Genomic DNA, 13,047 nt, shown 5'->3' with positions numbered 1-13,047 from the left:
TGACGACTAAGCTGTGCGGAATGGTAAGTTGAAGCTTGTCTCGAAATCTACCTTGGTTTCACGGTATTGCGACAATCCGAATGTTTTCGTACCAGTTCAGAAGATCAGCTGCATAAATTGTTCCGTTCCATGCAAGGAATGCTGGGTTCGTTTGGTTTCTGATACCTCGTTTTGGGAGTATGTGGTCGTGTTACTTGTTTCGGGAGAAGCTTCACCATCCGCTCAAACGCAGATCTGAAACATCGCAACCTCGACCTCTCTACATGGACCTGCATCATTCATTGACCACTCCGAGATTGTGCAGCGTGTTGAATGACGGATATTTCTCTAACGTGACCTGCCTCAATGCTGCGTGATGCTGTGTGCGACCGGCGCATGAAGAGTCACAACATTCCAGTTCTTTGATCGTTGCAACATGAATCGCGCCTTGTGATATAATCGATTTCCCTTGTATGTATTGTTATATATCGGTGTGTAGGGGTTGTGAGTGTTCGCAGGTCTGGCATCACTCGGGATGGTGCACAGCTTCGGGTAGCGCTGGGTTGACGTTGGTAAAGGTATCGCGCGATACACATTTAGTCATCAAAGAAACATCTTCTAACACGTCAGCATGGCCTAAGGAAGTACCGCAAATGCAATCATACCTCTAGTCAACAAAGATGTCTAAGGCTATAAGTTAGCAGCAACAAAGGATTGAATGCGACGATTACCAAGTCCTCGACAGCGCAAACTTTCGCCAAGCTGTCATTGGGCATAACTGGGCAGGCCAATGACATGTAATGAGCATGGTTGACAGATAATTACACCTGCCATGAGCGCAGATATGTTGGTGTCGAGGTGAGGGTGTGCTCGAGCGCAAACTGCAAGCCGTTGGACGTATTAATAGTGCGGGCCGCACGGAAGCTATCGCGGGGTTCAAGAAATGCAATTGATCTTTTCGGGGGGCCGGCCAGACAAGAAGAAGCTAGGGACGGAACGAAGAACAAAGAGCAAAGAACAAACACCACCACTGCAGCCAGCCAGGCGAGGTGGGGAAGCGTGGTTCGGCGTCGTCACACACAAGGCGGAGGTTGGGTGAAAAGGCTTGGCATCATCAGATTCCATCATCGGAGAGCTCAAGTCGGCACAGCTCATCACGGAACGGGGCACGGGCGTCGAACAGCTTAGTCGTTAACTTTGCATATCCAATTGGGTTCATTGAGCTTAACATGATTCATCCGCACGTCTCATTACCGTAGCTAGAGCTTCCGCACGCATGCGTAGACAAGGAAAGCGAGCCAGAGTGGTAGCTTGCTCTTCAGATTGCTCTCTAAAGTACATGTTTTACACAATCTGACCGGCCACTAGAGTAGGAAAAGAGGTAGTAGTCGTCCCTATGCACACACCCATCCGCAAGAAAACTTTTCCACCTTGCGGCACCCCCATACCGTTGACCCCAATATGTCCGGCAGTCGATGCAATCAATGCACCCATCTATGCAACGTAGAGGAGCAAGAAAGACATCATGAGCGCGAAGAGACCAGTGGCCTCAGCGAAAGCGAAACCCAGAACGGCGTACTGGAAGAGTTGACCCCTGAGGGAAGGGTTGCGGGCAACACCCTGGATGAGGCCACCGAAAACCGTTCCGATACCAACACCAGCACCGGCAAGACCGATGGTAGCGAGACCGGCACCCTGGATCTTAGCGGCAGCGACCATGGCGGCAGCGGTGGACTCGGCGACGATGCCACGCTTCTGGATGATGTTGCGGGCGGCGTTGTTGCGGAAGGCGCTGCGGGCAGCAACCAGAGTGCTCTGCTGGGGCTGGCGGGCTGCGAGATGATGGTCAATGGCTGCTTGATGAGCTTGCAGAGCTCAAAACCAATGGCTTGAGCACCTGCGGCAGGCGCGACACATACCAGCGTTGGAGAAGCCGCGGGCGGCCACACGGGCGGCGCCGAAGGAGCGAGCAATGGCAACCATGGTGATGGTGTTGACGGTCGGAGTGGAGATGAGTTGGAGATGAATTGGTCCTTCAATGGATGCGGAGTGGTGGGAGGAGGATGGAGGAGGTGGATGCAAAAACTCGCTGAAGGGTTGATTAGCTGCCAAGAGTCCGTGCGGGAGCTCACTTCGGGTTAGCGCTGCCCGTTTACTCCCGAACACCCATCACCTGTGTGCCATCTTGGGCGATTGAAGGGTTGAGATTGGATTTAAGAAATGGGTAGACATCGAGGTATATCTTGAGATAGTCTAGGACTGGGGAATTTCCGCATTGTGCCTTTGCTGGTGATGCGCATTGTGAATGACACTTGGAGGACAGCATCCCATTAAACAATCCAACTGAGCTCCATCAACACCACGACACACAGCCATCGGGAAGTATCGCAATGGAGATACAGCGCCAATTTAAACAGTCAATCTGGTAAGAAATGTTTAGAATGATCTGCGTGTATTGTTTTTCTCTAACTTCATCGCATCCAAACACCACAATGGCTTCTAACATGAACGAGGGGAAACAGGCTATACCTACCAAGACTGATGCAAAATATTTATTAGGAATTACATTGCTGCTGCACTACTCGGGGAAAACCTTTTTGACAATCATTTGTTCAACCAGCACTACATACGAGTCAGACACACGTCTAACCCGCTCATGTCTTAACGTTTATATACTGTTAGCAACCATCTGACGTGATGACAGGCGGACCTTGGTTATTGCATCACCCACAACGGATATCAACACCTACATGCAAATGAGCTCATGCTAGTTTTTAGTGTTTCGTATCCCATTAATGGTAACTAAGTTAACCCGATAGCAAGACTTTTGATAAACACATCCTTTACCTTTCCCTTCCCTGTCTCCCCCGCTTTTCCAAGCTTCTAACCCATGCAGCCATTTCAACCGTACATTCGTACGGCACACCCTCATCAACACTTGGTATCAGCAGAGAAAAAAAAGATTACAATACAGCCACCACCATGAGCATTGGCACCAAGAAGTAGTATTCAGACATTACACGGTCTTGCAGACCAGGTAGAGCAAGCGTTGGCACTTTACTCTCGTGGGGTGCAAGCTGGCATGGGACGAGTACTACCTCAACCCAGCACCACCGAACATTTCCCCGCATGCATGGAACAGTCGTTAGATAATCAAAGGAAACGCCTCATCGCAAGATTTTCGAGCCTAATCTACCATGGCACTGATAGGCGTACCCGCGCGGCTCTCGTCCACGAATTCACTCATCTTCATCCGCTTGTGCCTGGGGCTTTCGTTCTCAATCTCATCGAGCCGCCTCTTCAAGTCAGCCTCTCGTTGCTTAACCTCCTCAAGCTCTTTCCTCAGTGTAGATTCCGTCTGCCGCGCGGACTGCTCGCTCTGCTCGAGCTCGCTGACGCGGTTACGGAACAGGTCATTGATGAGCTCCATCTCGGAAACACGAGTCTTGAGCGCAGTGTTTTGCGCAGCAAGTGTTTCATACGGTAGAGGGGCCTCGAGGTGGGAACCGTTGACTGATGATGTAGCAGGTGAAGGAGCCCGGAGACCGAAGCCAGGAAGCGAAGGTGAATGAAAGTCGCTGTGCAGAGCCTGCTCAAACATGTGCTGGGGCGCAATGTTGGAGGGATGGTTGAAGTTTGGAGTGCCAGTGCGTGAGATGGGGGACTGCGAACGGTCAGACAGGCCCGAAGACATCTTTCCAGACGCACGACGGTGCTGGGCGAGCGCGAGCTGGCCATCTGCATCGGGGTGCGCCGCGGGAAGACCGCCTTGGTCGCTTGTCTGCAAACTATTAGTACGTGTATGACAAAGAATGGGGCGACGGGATGGTGCATACCCTCTTGCGTCCGCCTAGTCCACCAGTCTTGACGCGGTTGCGGCTCTTGATGACATCAGTCTTGAGGGAGATGGGACGCGGCCGACCGTGCAGCTTCAAGAAGAGACCGCAGGCATTGCAGAGGACGGCGCCTGTCTCATCGCGGCGCCACAAGGGCGTGGTGCTCGTAGAGCAGTTCTGGCAGACGGGCTGGGAAAGGTCAGCACAAGGACAGTGGAAGCTCCAGCATCATGGATACATGGTGGCTATCGATTAGATAAGAGACAAATTTGGAGCGCGATAGAGCGGGACACGCCCTCGCAACAACACCAACAATAGAGGATGCAGGACGTACCGGAGAGCCTGCCTGTCCACCAGCAGTCGCGGGCGCAGAGGTTGCATAAGTCATGCTGAGGCCATTAGAGGGTTTGCTGGACTCCATGTTAGCGAGGTGCAGGAAAAGTTGAGGTGCGACACTTCGCCAAGGCTTTTGCGATAAGCCAGTCAAGGTACGGCGGGCCGCAGCTACCGCTGACGCAGAGCCCTCTGCTGGCGCCGTGTTGGCCTGGGGTGTGCAACGTACCTTGGTGGGGATGGCATCTTCTTCTCGGGCGTGTTATTCCTCGTATTATCATTATTATCATTACTGGTTAAGCTTGCGGTGGGGCAATTGGATGCGGCGGAGGCTAGTGTGGCCAGGGAGGGTAGCTGAATTGAGGCATTGCTGCCACTGTGCTGCTGCTGGTGCGGAGGGGAAGCCACGGTAGAGCTTGACGAGGGTCGAGATATGTCGTGGCTGATGGACGGCAGCCTGTCGTCGAGGCTGGGGGGCGACGTCTTGAAGGCGGGCAGGTCAAAAACCTGCAGGATCGATGGTCTGCGAAAAGAATCGTCGACCTGGGGCCGAGGAAGAATAGCGGTAGCCAGTGCGGAAGCCGTGGTGAAGTATTAAGATCGAGAAACGCGTGGCGCTCCTCGACAAAGTCTGAAACGTATGGATGGAGGAATCCCTTGTATACCGAACGAGCAGGCTTTGGAGGTATAGGCCCCAAAGAAAACGCGAGCAAGAAAGGATTAGAAGCGGAAAAGACTGTGTGTGGTTGGTATTAATTAAGTGAGCGACGGTAAAGAGTGACGGGCGCAAGAGCGGCAGCTGGAAAAAGGTCGAGGGGGGGAAGGTGTAAAAGAGTGGGCGCTGTGTGGGTTAAGAAGAACGAGTACGACCAGAAATTGAGCTGCAAGGTACACGATACTTTCTCTGCGCGTCTGCGGATAAGGGGCCATAGCCCGTATCGATGCAAGGGGTTGCTATCGATATCCACCCATGCTAATTTAACTAATCTAACCACCTGCATGACCTCGAGGCTGCTGCCACGAAGCGCCCCTCCAGCCTCTTTTGGACCTGGCTCGTTTTGGCTTTGTTGTGCTTACATAGCTCGTCTCTCGAGGTCGGACATGCAATACTATCTGTGTATGTATGTACCCCAGTTGCTCGGCCGTTGTCACAAGCAAAAGGTGGCACCCACAGGACAGGCTCAGCTCATCAGCCTCGGCCAACGGCTCTCGCTGGCTGGCGCTGGGCCATGTTCTGCAGGGTCTAGCACAACAGCTGTCGCCCAAACCAAATAGCTGTGCCGACAAAGCGCGTGGTGGTGGTTCACGGTAGGGTGACGCTTATGCGCATGCCCCTGAGGCTCAAAGAACGCTATCCCCGCAACGGCAATCTGTTGGTGCACGGGCCGCGCGCTAGGCCAATCAGACCCGGCTCATCTCTAATCTGTGGCTGACGCGATAATAGAGGCTGCTATCACGCGAGGAGCCCGTCGCTCAATCTGGAGTAACAGCGTGTCTCAGGCCCATCACCATGCGCGGATACGCTCCCACGACTGTCTACTATCGTCTTTTCGACTACGCGGGGGCTGATCACGGGGTCTGCATGCGCAATTGAGTTCAGGCCAGGAACGGCGATCTTCATGGATGTGCCCCTGCTGTCTGCATGCTGACTGTTGACTATCTACCAAACGAGAACCACCCCTTCTTGGCTGGCGCCTTCTCCTCCTTCTTCTCTTCCACTGGTGCTTTTTGCGCCTCTGCCTGCTGCACTGGTGGTATGCGTCCGGGGTACTCGATGTAGTTCCACGCCACGTCCAGGAACAGTGGCTTAACCGGCACAGGCTTCAGCTTGGGGGGCCATGTAACCAGATTTTTGAGGTCCACCGAGCCCGAGGAGGGGTACTCGTTGAGCCTCTCCACAACAGGTGCCGCATTCGCTAGTCCAGGCTTGGAGGCCGTCTCAGAATTGGCAGACAACTGTGACAGCGCTACTACCCCGCGGTAGTGCGAGTTAAGGTTTTCCAGGGCCTTCTTGAGAGTTTGAGCTTGCTCTTCGGTCACTTGCAATTTCGGTGCTTTGGTCGTCGAAGGCGATTCAGAGCGCGGGGCAGATGCCGCTTGGCTTGCGAGGCCCAGGGCTCGGCTGCAGAGCGCCAATGCTTGTTTGGGCGTCGACAGGAAGGCGTACGAGTGAGACAAGTTGAGACACTTCAAAGCCTGGAAGTATGCACGCTGCCCGTCGAGCTCAGCAATAAAATCAGTGTCGCGGGCAGCACCGCGGAGGTCCTTGACTGAATCGATACTCTGTAGGATGGCATCGTACAAAGCAGTCCGTTCACGTAACCGTGCCAGTTTGCGGCCAGTGGGCTCTTCGCGCTCTGCCCATTCCTTGCCATCTTTACGTTGCCGCCGGGGTTTTTGAGGAGGGTTAGCTGGGAAAGTAAGGCCATCGTCTTTGCCGATCAGCACCCTGTTACGCCCCACTCTCCAGGATATAAGGTCATAGTTGACGGCAAGATTGGTTACCCGGAGATCTTGCATGCGTGAATCACCCTCATCCACACCTTCCTTTTCAAGCTCTTCGATTGCTCTCCGCGTTGCGTCGACAGCGTCTTGGCTCGCGATAAGAATGTCGTCGTATGCGTTCGCTCGGTCCTTGGGTGATGTGGACGAAGTAGCAGTCTCATCCAGAACAAGAGAGGCTGTATCGACAGATGCCAATGCTTGCCCGATAGCAGCATCGACAACATTGGCTGCTCGACCGCGCCAAGTTACCTGCGAGTCTGCCTTTCTGTTAGCGAGTTCCGGAAGTGGAATTTTCCCGGACTTACGAGACGCAGCTGCCTTCTCCTCCTCCAAAGCCGCAGAGTCTAACTTCTGCACGGCCTCTACCAGATTTGCATCGTCCTGAGGAAAGTACTTGATCGCAACAGAGGGAACACCCACAGTACGCGGGATGCGACTCTGGTAGGCAGCATAACGAATGCTTGGATCAGTTGTTCCTGCCAATACTTCCTTGAACAGATCCTTCTTCGTGGCCTTGAACAGGGCGCTGTAGATGACTCGCGCTGCGGAGTAGTTTTTGAGACACAGGGCCCAACGTTCCGGCGATGCGTTCTTGCTTTTGGTTCCCTCGGCTTGCTTTTCAAACTCTTGTGCTCCAGCCATGACATATGCATACGCCCTCGCTTCTAGCACATCCGTGTCAGATGCCCCGCTTGCGCTGGTGTCCGAGACGAGTTGAACGACCTGATTCGCGTATACGACGGCCTTGTGCAGGCGCGAGATGATGTGCTTGCGGGTAGAGCCGGTGATGTTCTTGTCGGCATTGTCTTCCGAGTGCGAGGCCTTCATGGCCATTGCTTGTGCCCATGCGCGCTCGGAGTTTAGCAGGAGAAGATGAAGAGCCCTGGATCGGTCAGCGCGTAGCCGGGCAATTGTTTGGGCGTGCCATACTCGCTGTTCTTCTGGATCTCCTCAGTGGTCACTGGTGCCTTCGCAGCATATTTGGCATTCTTGGGGGTCGCCCGCCCAAGCTTCTTGTTCACGATGCGGAGGCGTCGGGCCAATTGGTCGCGGTAGGTGTTGTAGTCGCCGATGAGAAAGGCCGACTCGCGGTAGGCAGTGACAAACTTGGTGATGTCCATGGTGGCGTCGTTGGGAGAGACGATGTAGTAGTGGGGATGCGGCTGATGTGGAGGGGCATCAATTGGCGAGCTGTCCCCCAGCCTTGCCAAGCCAATCGGAACATCAGATCATAGCGCGCCCGTAAACTTTTCGACATACTATCATAGACATTGGGCCCGCCATCGCCACGCGCACAGTCTGCCTTTCCTTTTGTTTGTGCCTATGCCTGTGCCTGTACCATAGTTTCTTGCACCTCTCCGGCTTACTCTTCTGTCCATCACTGTCGCTGCCTGGTTCTCGCGAAATTTGTTTTGTTACCGCTGTCGCTCAGTTTTCGAAGGCATGCACATATGTGAGCAAACTCCGACACTTCATACCATTCGTCCCCGCACTGGAAAACCTGACCGGACCAGCTTATAGCATCCTCCAAGCTTCTCGGTAATTTGTGCTGGCATCATCTGCACTCCCACACGCCCGGGTGATGCTCGAGCGTGCTTCGACATGCATCGAATCCGGCGGACGCCAGTTATTCCGCGCCCCGAAGCCATGTTTACGCAATCGGCGCATGCTGAATTCCGGCATCTGGTATCACGGTGCAGGCGGTCTCAATCTGCAAGTTTCGGAAGCCGCATCTTCGACACCTGTCAAACACACAAATGGTGATGTTGACAATGGAGTCACGAAAGACCCACTATCTTCGAACGCCAAAACCAGCGATTGTGTAGTCCTCGACTTTCTGTATCCGGAGAAGACGCTTGATCTACTCAGGAATCTCTCCCTAAAAAGACACAAAACCACGGATACCAAACGACGGTCCCTGCAAGCGATCCGCCATTTTGCTACACTTCGACAACAAACACTGCCTGATGGAGGAAATACAAGCGTAGACGCGATGGAACAGGCCCGCAATGAGGCACAAAGACTAATCAGACGATCCGATGCTGTCACGGAGCTAAAGGCACTGTTACGCCTGTCGAAGCCTGGAAAACAGGAACTGGTATGGCAGTTATACACTTTGATTCCAGAAGACCAAGCAGTGACGCAAGATGAATTACGTCGTAATCTCCTAGAATACCTTGTGGAAAATGGTGGGCTAGCATTGCCTGGTCGTGTGCTCCAGGTTTTTTCCGAGCTTCCACCAGCCGCTCGCAAGCCGTCTTCATACCGAGCGGCAATAGCAGCGTACATCGCGCTCAGAATGATTGGCCCAGCCATTAAGTCGCTCGAGGACATCGACCCCTCCATGGATTTCAACATGATACGTGTCGGCATAGATGTCATTCTTCGGCGAACAGTTTCTGACGAGCAATGGGATCTCACTTTTCGTGTTTTCAGGATGTTCCGACGACGAACCCTGCGGGTGCGCGGGAAACCTTTATATCCAGCGATTCTTCATGGAGCAACGCTTCCAGAAATCTGGCGCGGCGTAGCTGAATTGCCGGAACTACTAGAGCATCTTCAATCTTTTTTCAGGCATGTGCGGGAATTCCACCATGAACTCACGGCATCTCCAGAGCTGGAAAGAGACTTGGCTTGCATTGCCATGACTTTCGTTCCTCACGTAATGGATCGGGTTCTGGACACAAAAAACCCCGACGAAGATTTCATTTGGAACTTCTTCATCAGGTTGTTTGACGATCTTCATTCACTGAATCTCCCCACCTCGGCCTGCTATGAGTATGCTATCAAACGAATGGTCGATTTGCCTCGGTATCAAGAATACACCAACCAGAGGAAGATTTGGCTCGAGTTGTACAGAAGGTATCGAAGTCATTATGTTGATACTCCCAACGCTACTTCTGAGCTAAGACCTTCACAAAACTTGATCAGAAATCTGATTTACCACCACAGCTTGATGGGCGGGTGGCAGCGTGTTGAGGATCATATCCAAGATCTGCGCACATTTTACCCTGGGTGGCCACTGCAACCCGGGTTGCTCAAACACTTAATCCAAGCATACGCGACCGCGGGAAATGCAGAAAAGGTGCATGAATACATTGACGAGATTCAGACAAACTACAAGGATGAAGTTAAACTGGACGTTCTGTCTGCGCTTCCATATGTCTATGCTCGACGGGCAGATGTCGAAGGGACCATAAAACAGTTCAATCGCATACATACTGAGTACAACATGATCCCAGATATCGCATGTTGGAACATTTTGCTGCTTGCGTATGTTCGTGCAGACGATCTTGACGGCGCTCTGGAGTGCTTCAACAACTGCATCAACTGCGGCTTTGCACCCGATGTGAAAACCTTTGGGCCTCTACTCGACTTTTGCGCGCACAGAGGCGATATCGAGGCTTTCGAGACATTGTTCTCACGCGCAAAACAAATGGGAGTGCAACTCGACTCGGACGTGCGCGCAAGATCAGGCTACGTACAGGCGTTCTTGAATGCAGGTGATCCGGAAGGAGCTGACGCCATTGCTCGAGGCATGCTCGCGAGCTGGAATGCAGGAACCCTTCACAGCCATCCTCTCACCCACACCTGGAATATATTGATCCAGCAGTACGCCCTCAACCGTGACCTTCCGGGGAGCAGACAGCGCTATAAGCAGATGGTCGACAACAACATTCCTCTGGACAGCTGGACATATGGCAGCTTAATGCGAGCACTGATAGAAGTGAAGCAGACGAACGCGGCTTACAAGATTTTGAGGGTTACAATGCCGGAACAAAGGATGCAAGTCCATGCACTCCATTACGCAATTGTTATGACTGGCTTCCTGAGAGAAGGTCAGATCGAACAGGCGATTGAGGCTTATGATAGAATGATGCAGCGCAAGGTTCCTCAAACTGAGAGCTCCCGCGCAGCCTCAATACGTGCGCTGGGTGCAGCTGATCTTCAAAAGCTGGAAAAGAGGGGCGCCAAACATCCAAACTACCGACTGCTTGTGGTGGAAGAAGCTCTTGAGAAAATGCTTGCCTCGAGCATGAGCGAGGAGATTGCTCATCAGCAGCCTACACACGAGCGATTGATCGATTCACACAACTATGGCGCTATTCCGCAGGCATATTTTGGTCTCATGATTGGGCTATACAACGCTCGGTCAGCATACAAGATTTGCAAGAAGCTTTTTGAGCGGGCCCAGGAATCAGCCCCAAGTTATGAGGGCTATACTCAACCTCTTACACTAATCACGGCAATGATGGAAACACATCTTAAATCAGGCAACCATGAAGAATTAGCCAAGCTTTGGGAGTTGGCTCGCTCTTCAGCAAGCAAACTCACTAAGACATTTAGCCAAGCTGCGCAGCAACCAGTTGTAGCCCCCGAGAATGGCTCTCTGCTCGACCCTTCGGTCCACCACCGTTACCAAGAGTCTCACATTGCTAACAATCGTCGCCAAATACTCGTCAATCCGGCTCGTATGTTTCTTCGTAGCCTAATGGCACAGACTGACAGCAACGCCATGCAAGAAGCACAACGTACCATCATCGACCTCCTTGTCAATGGCTTCACAGTCGATGGTTTTACCTGGAACGAGTTCGTCCAGCAACTCACTCTTCGCAACCAGCTTGTCGATGCCTTTGCCATCTGTGAAGAATTCCTCATGCCTCGTTTCCCTGGCTGGCGTGACCTCTATCCCGGCTACCAACGTAAAAACCTTGAGGGCTACCAGTGGATGGAAATCCGCTCATACGACATGAAGAAAAACACTGTGTTGCCCCGGTACAAGACGCTGGTGTTGCTCGCAAAGGCGTATGGCCAGGCAAGGCGTGACGAGAGTAATGGTATTGGATATGATGTTGAGGCACAGGCTTGGCTGAGAGAGATTCTGGAGCAGCGTGCGCCGATGACGATCAGGGCTATCGAGACGATGCCTAGGACATATGATCGTTTGCAGGAGCGGTACTTTGACAATGTACTGTAGACTGTGTCTACTGTCGTGTTTGGATCATGACATGGTCAGGTTAGGATGCGATGTGCCCTGACTTACGTTGTATATAACACTTATGAAATAAATGAATAACTTCTCCGTTCAAAAAAGGCTCGTTCGTTTTCTGTAATTGTGATGCCCTGTTCTTTCTATCGCTTCTTCATATCAACAAAAGCCACTGTATTCGGATTCTCTTTCCACAAGCTTGCATCCACCCCAGACAGATCGTCCCGTTTACCAACACTTACTCTTCACATGCACACTTTCCAGCCCCCAATCTAGCCCAAAAACGCACCCGTCTCTCTCCAGCCTCACGGCAGAGCCGTACCGCACTGATCTCACCGATAAATTGAAAACCAAGCCCATCTAGCCACTACGTACATTAACTGCAACCACCTTACGCGTCATGCCCAGCTTCAGCAAAACTCGTGACGCAAGAAATGGCACGCTTGACTGGTGCCCAATGCAGCTGGAGCTACGGGGGTAAGCGAGAAAGGGCACCGCTTGGCGGTTTGGAGGGCGGTATGCGTGCCCCTTTGAGGCTGGGCGGGGCCGGGGGCGATGGATGGATGAGAGGAAGTGTGTGCGTGCGTAACAGAGGATAGATTGGTGATTTTTGAGGCTGATCTGTTTACGCTATGCTTTGGGTTGGGTTTACGTTGGTCGTGTAGATGGGCTTTTCGGGATGGTTTTCGGGTAGGGTGCAGTGGTCAGGGGTTTGAAAATGTGGACGCAGTGTGGTGATTTGTTCCATGATGTAGAATGGGACATGCATTTGAGAGCTATGCAGATGAGATCTAGCGAGCGAATTTAATATGTTTTTCTGGTTACATGGTTGTAAAAAGCTGGTAAGGAGTGTCGTGGACGTGTGAAGACGTTGCGTCTGATACAAAGAAAGGTTTATTCGACCATTTCATCCCCCGCGTCTGAGAACTCTTTCCAACCTGGTATGTCTTCAAGGAAACCTTCCAGATCAAAGTCAGGATCGTTTCCGAGCTCCGATTGTTGATCCATATCGTACGTATGACCGGCGTCTTGAGCCATCGGGATGTTGCTGGTTTCCGTAGTGGTTGTTGGCGAGTTGACTTCGTCGTCGTCTATGACGCCTTGGGATAATAGAAGGTCTACTACTTCTTTGTGTGAATTGCGCCTGGCACGTTGCAGTGGTGTTAAATTCCAATTATCCTTGATATTGACATCAATCTCTGGGTGTTGGAGTAGTAGCCTTGCTACTTCGATCTGACCACTTTTTGCCGCAAAAATCAGTGGGTTATCGCGATAGGAATCTCGTTCGTTGACATCGATCTTAGGGTGCTCGAGCAGTAACCTTACTACTTCGATATGACCACTTTTTGCCGCAACCATCAGTGGGCTATCACGATAGCAATATTGTTTGTTGACATCGATCTT

At 52.3% G+C, this 13,047-nt stretch overlaps 5 protein-coding genes across 5 annotated transcripts; 1 reads left to right on the top strand and 4 right to left on the bottom strand.

Moving 5' to 3' along the window:
• Positions 1-1,214: 1,214 nt before the first annotated feature.
• On the bottom strand, positions 1,215-2,038 carry COCSADRAFT_38374 (uncharacterized protein). The gene is made up of 2 exons (XM_007703416.1): positions 1,899-2,038; positions 1,215-1,811 (listed from the first exon to the last, which is right to left on the bottom strand). The coding sequence occupies exons 1-2, from the start codon at positions 1,960-1,962 to the stop codon at positions 1,474-1,476; spliced, it is 402 nt and encodes a 133-aa protein (XP_007701606.1). The 5' UTR covers positions 1,963-2,038; the 3' UTR covers positions 1,215-1,473.
• A 1,000-nt stretch (positions 2,039-3,038) lies between these two features.
• On the bottom strand, positions 3,039-4,770 carry COCSADRAFT_220844 (uncharacterized protein). The gene is made up of 4 exons (XM_007703623.1): positions 4,378-4,770; positions 4,150-4,225; positions 3,816-4,004; positions 3,039-3,760 (listed from the first exon to the last, which is right to left on the bottom strand). Exons 1-4 carry the CDS (start codon positions 4,392-4,394, stop codon positions 3,167-3,169), a joined length of 876 nt encoding a protein of 291 aa, XP_007701813.1. The 5' UTR covers positions 4,395-4,770; the 3' UTR covers positions 3,039-3,166.
• A 1,034-nt stretch (positions 4,771-5,804) lies between these two features.
• Positions 5,805-7,774, bottom strand: COCSADRAFT_94178 (uncharacterized protein; the record flags this gene model as incomplete). Its single annotated transcript, XM_007703622.1, has 3 exons — positions 5,805-6,910; positions 6,959-7,536; positions 7,584-7,774. The coding sequence occupies 3 exons, from the start codon at positions 7,772-7,774 to the stop codon at positions 5,805-5,807; spliced, it is 1,875 nt and encodes a 624-aa protein (XP_007701812.1).
• A 155-nt stretch (positions 7,775-7,929) lies between these two features.
• Positions 7,930-11,741, top strand: COCSADRAFT_146206 (uncharacterized protein). Its single transcript, XM_007703621.1, has 2 exons — positions 7,930-8,106; positions 8,168-11,741. The coding sequence occupies exon 2, from the start codon at positions 8,236-8,238 to the stop codon at positions 11,629-11,631; it is 3,396 nt and encodes a 1,131-aa protein (XP_007701811.1). The 5' UTR covers positions 7,930-8,106; positions 8,168-8,235; the 3' UTR covers positions 11,632-11,741.
• Positions 11,742-12,732: 991 nt separating this feature from the next.
• On the bottom strand, positions 12,733-13,047 carry COCSADRAFT_52410 (uncharacterized protein; the record flags this gene model as incomplete). The annotated part of the gene is made up of 1 exon (XM_007703473.1): positions 12,733-13,047. A coding segment is annotated over one exon (315 nt), but the record flags the coding sequence as incomplete, so codon positions are not given.

The sequence above is a fragment of the Bipolaris sorokiniana genome, assembly GCF_000338995.1.
Source record: "Bipolaris sorokiniana ND90Pr unplaced genomic scaffold COCSAscaffold_10, whole genome shotgun sequence".
Taxonomy (NCBI): Eukaryota; Fungi; Ascomycota; class Dothideomycetes; order Pleosporales; family Pleosporaceae; genus Bipolaris; species Bipolaris sorokiniana.
This window is presented reverse-complemented; position numbering and strand designations above follow the sequence as displayed.

Bases quoted from the DNA above. Each gene is read 5' to 3' on its own strand.
- COCSADRAFT_38374 (XM_007703416.1), bottom strand. From the start codon at position 1,962: ATGGTTGCCATTGCTCGCTCCTTCGGCGCCGCCCGTGTGGCCGCCCGC. The intron at 1,812-1,898 runs GTATGTGTCGCG...ATCATCTCGCAG, and splicing joins CCGCGGCTTCTCCAACGCTG to CCCGCCAGCCCCAGCAGAGC.
- COCSADRAFT_220844 (XM_007703623.1), bottom strand. The intron at 4,005-4,149 runs GTACGTCCTGCA...GACCTTTCCCAG, and splicing joins GTGGACAGGCAGGCTCTCCG to CCCGTCTGCCAGAACTGCTC. The intron at 3,761-3,815 runs GTATGCACCATC...AATAGTTTGCAG, and splicing joins GACTAGGCGGACGCAAGAGG to ACAAGCGACCAAGGCGGTCT.
- COCSADRAFT_146206 (XM_007703621.1), top strand. From the start codon at position 8,236: ATGCTCGAGCGTGCTTCGACATGCATCGAATCCGGCGGACGCCAGTTA.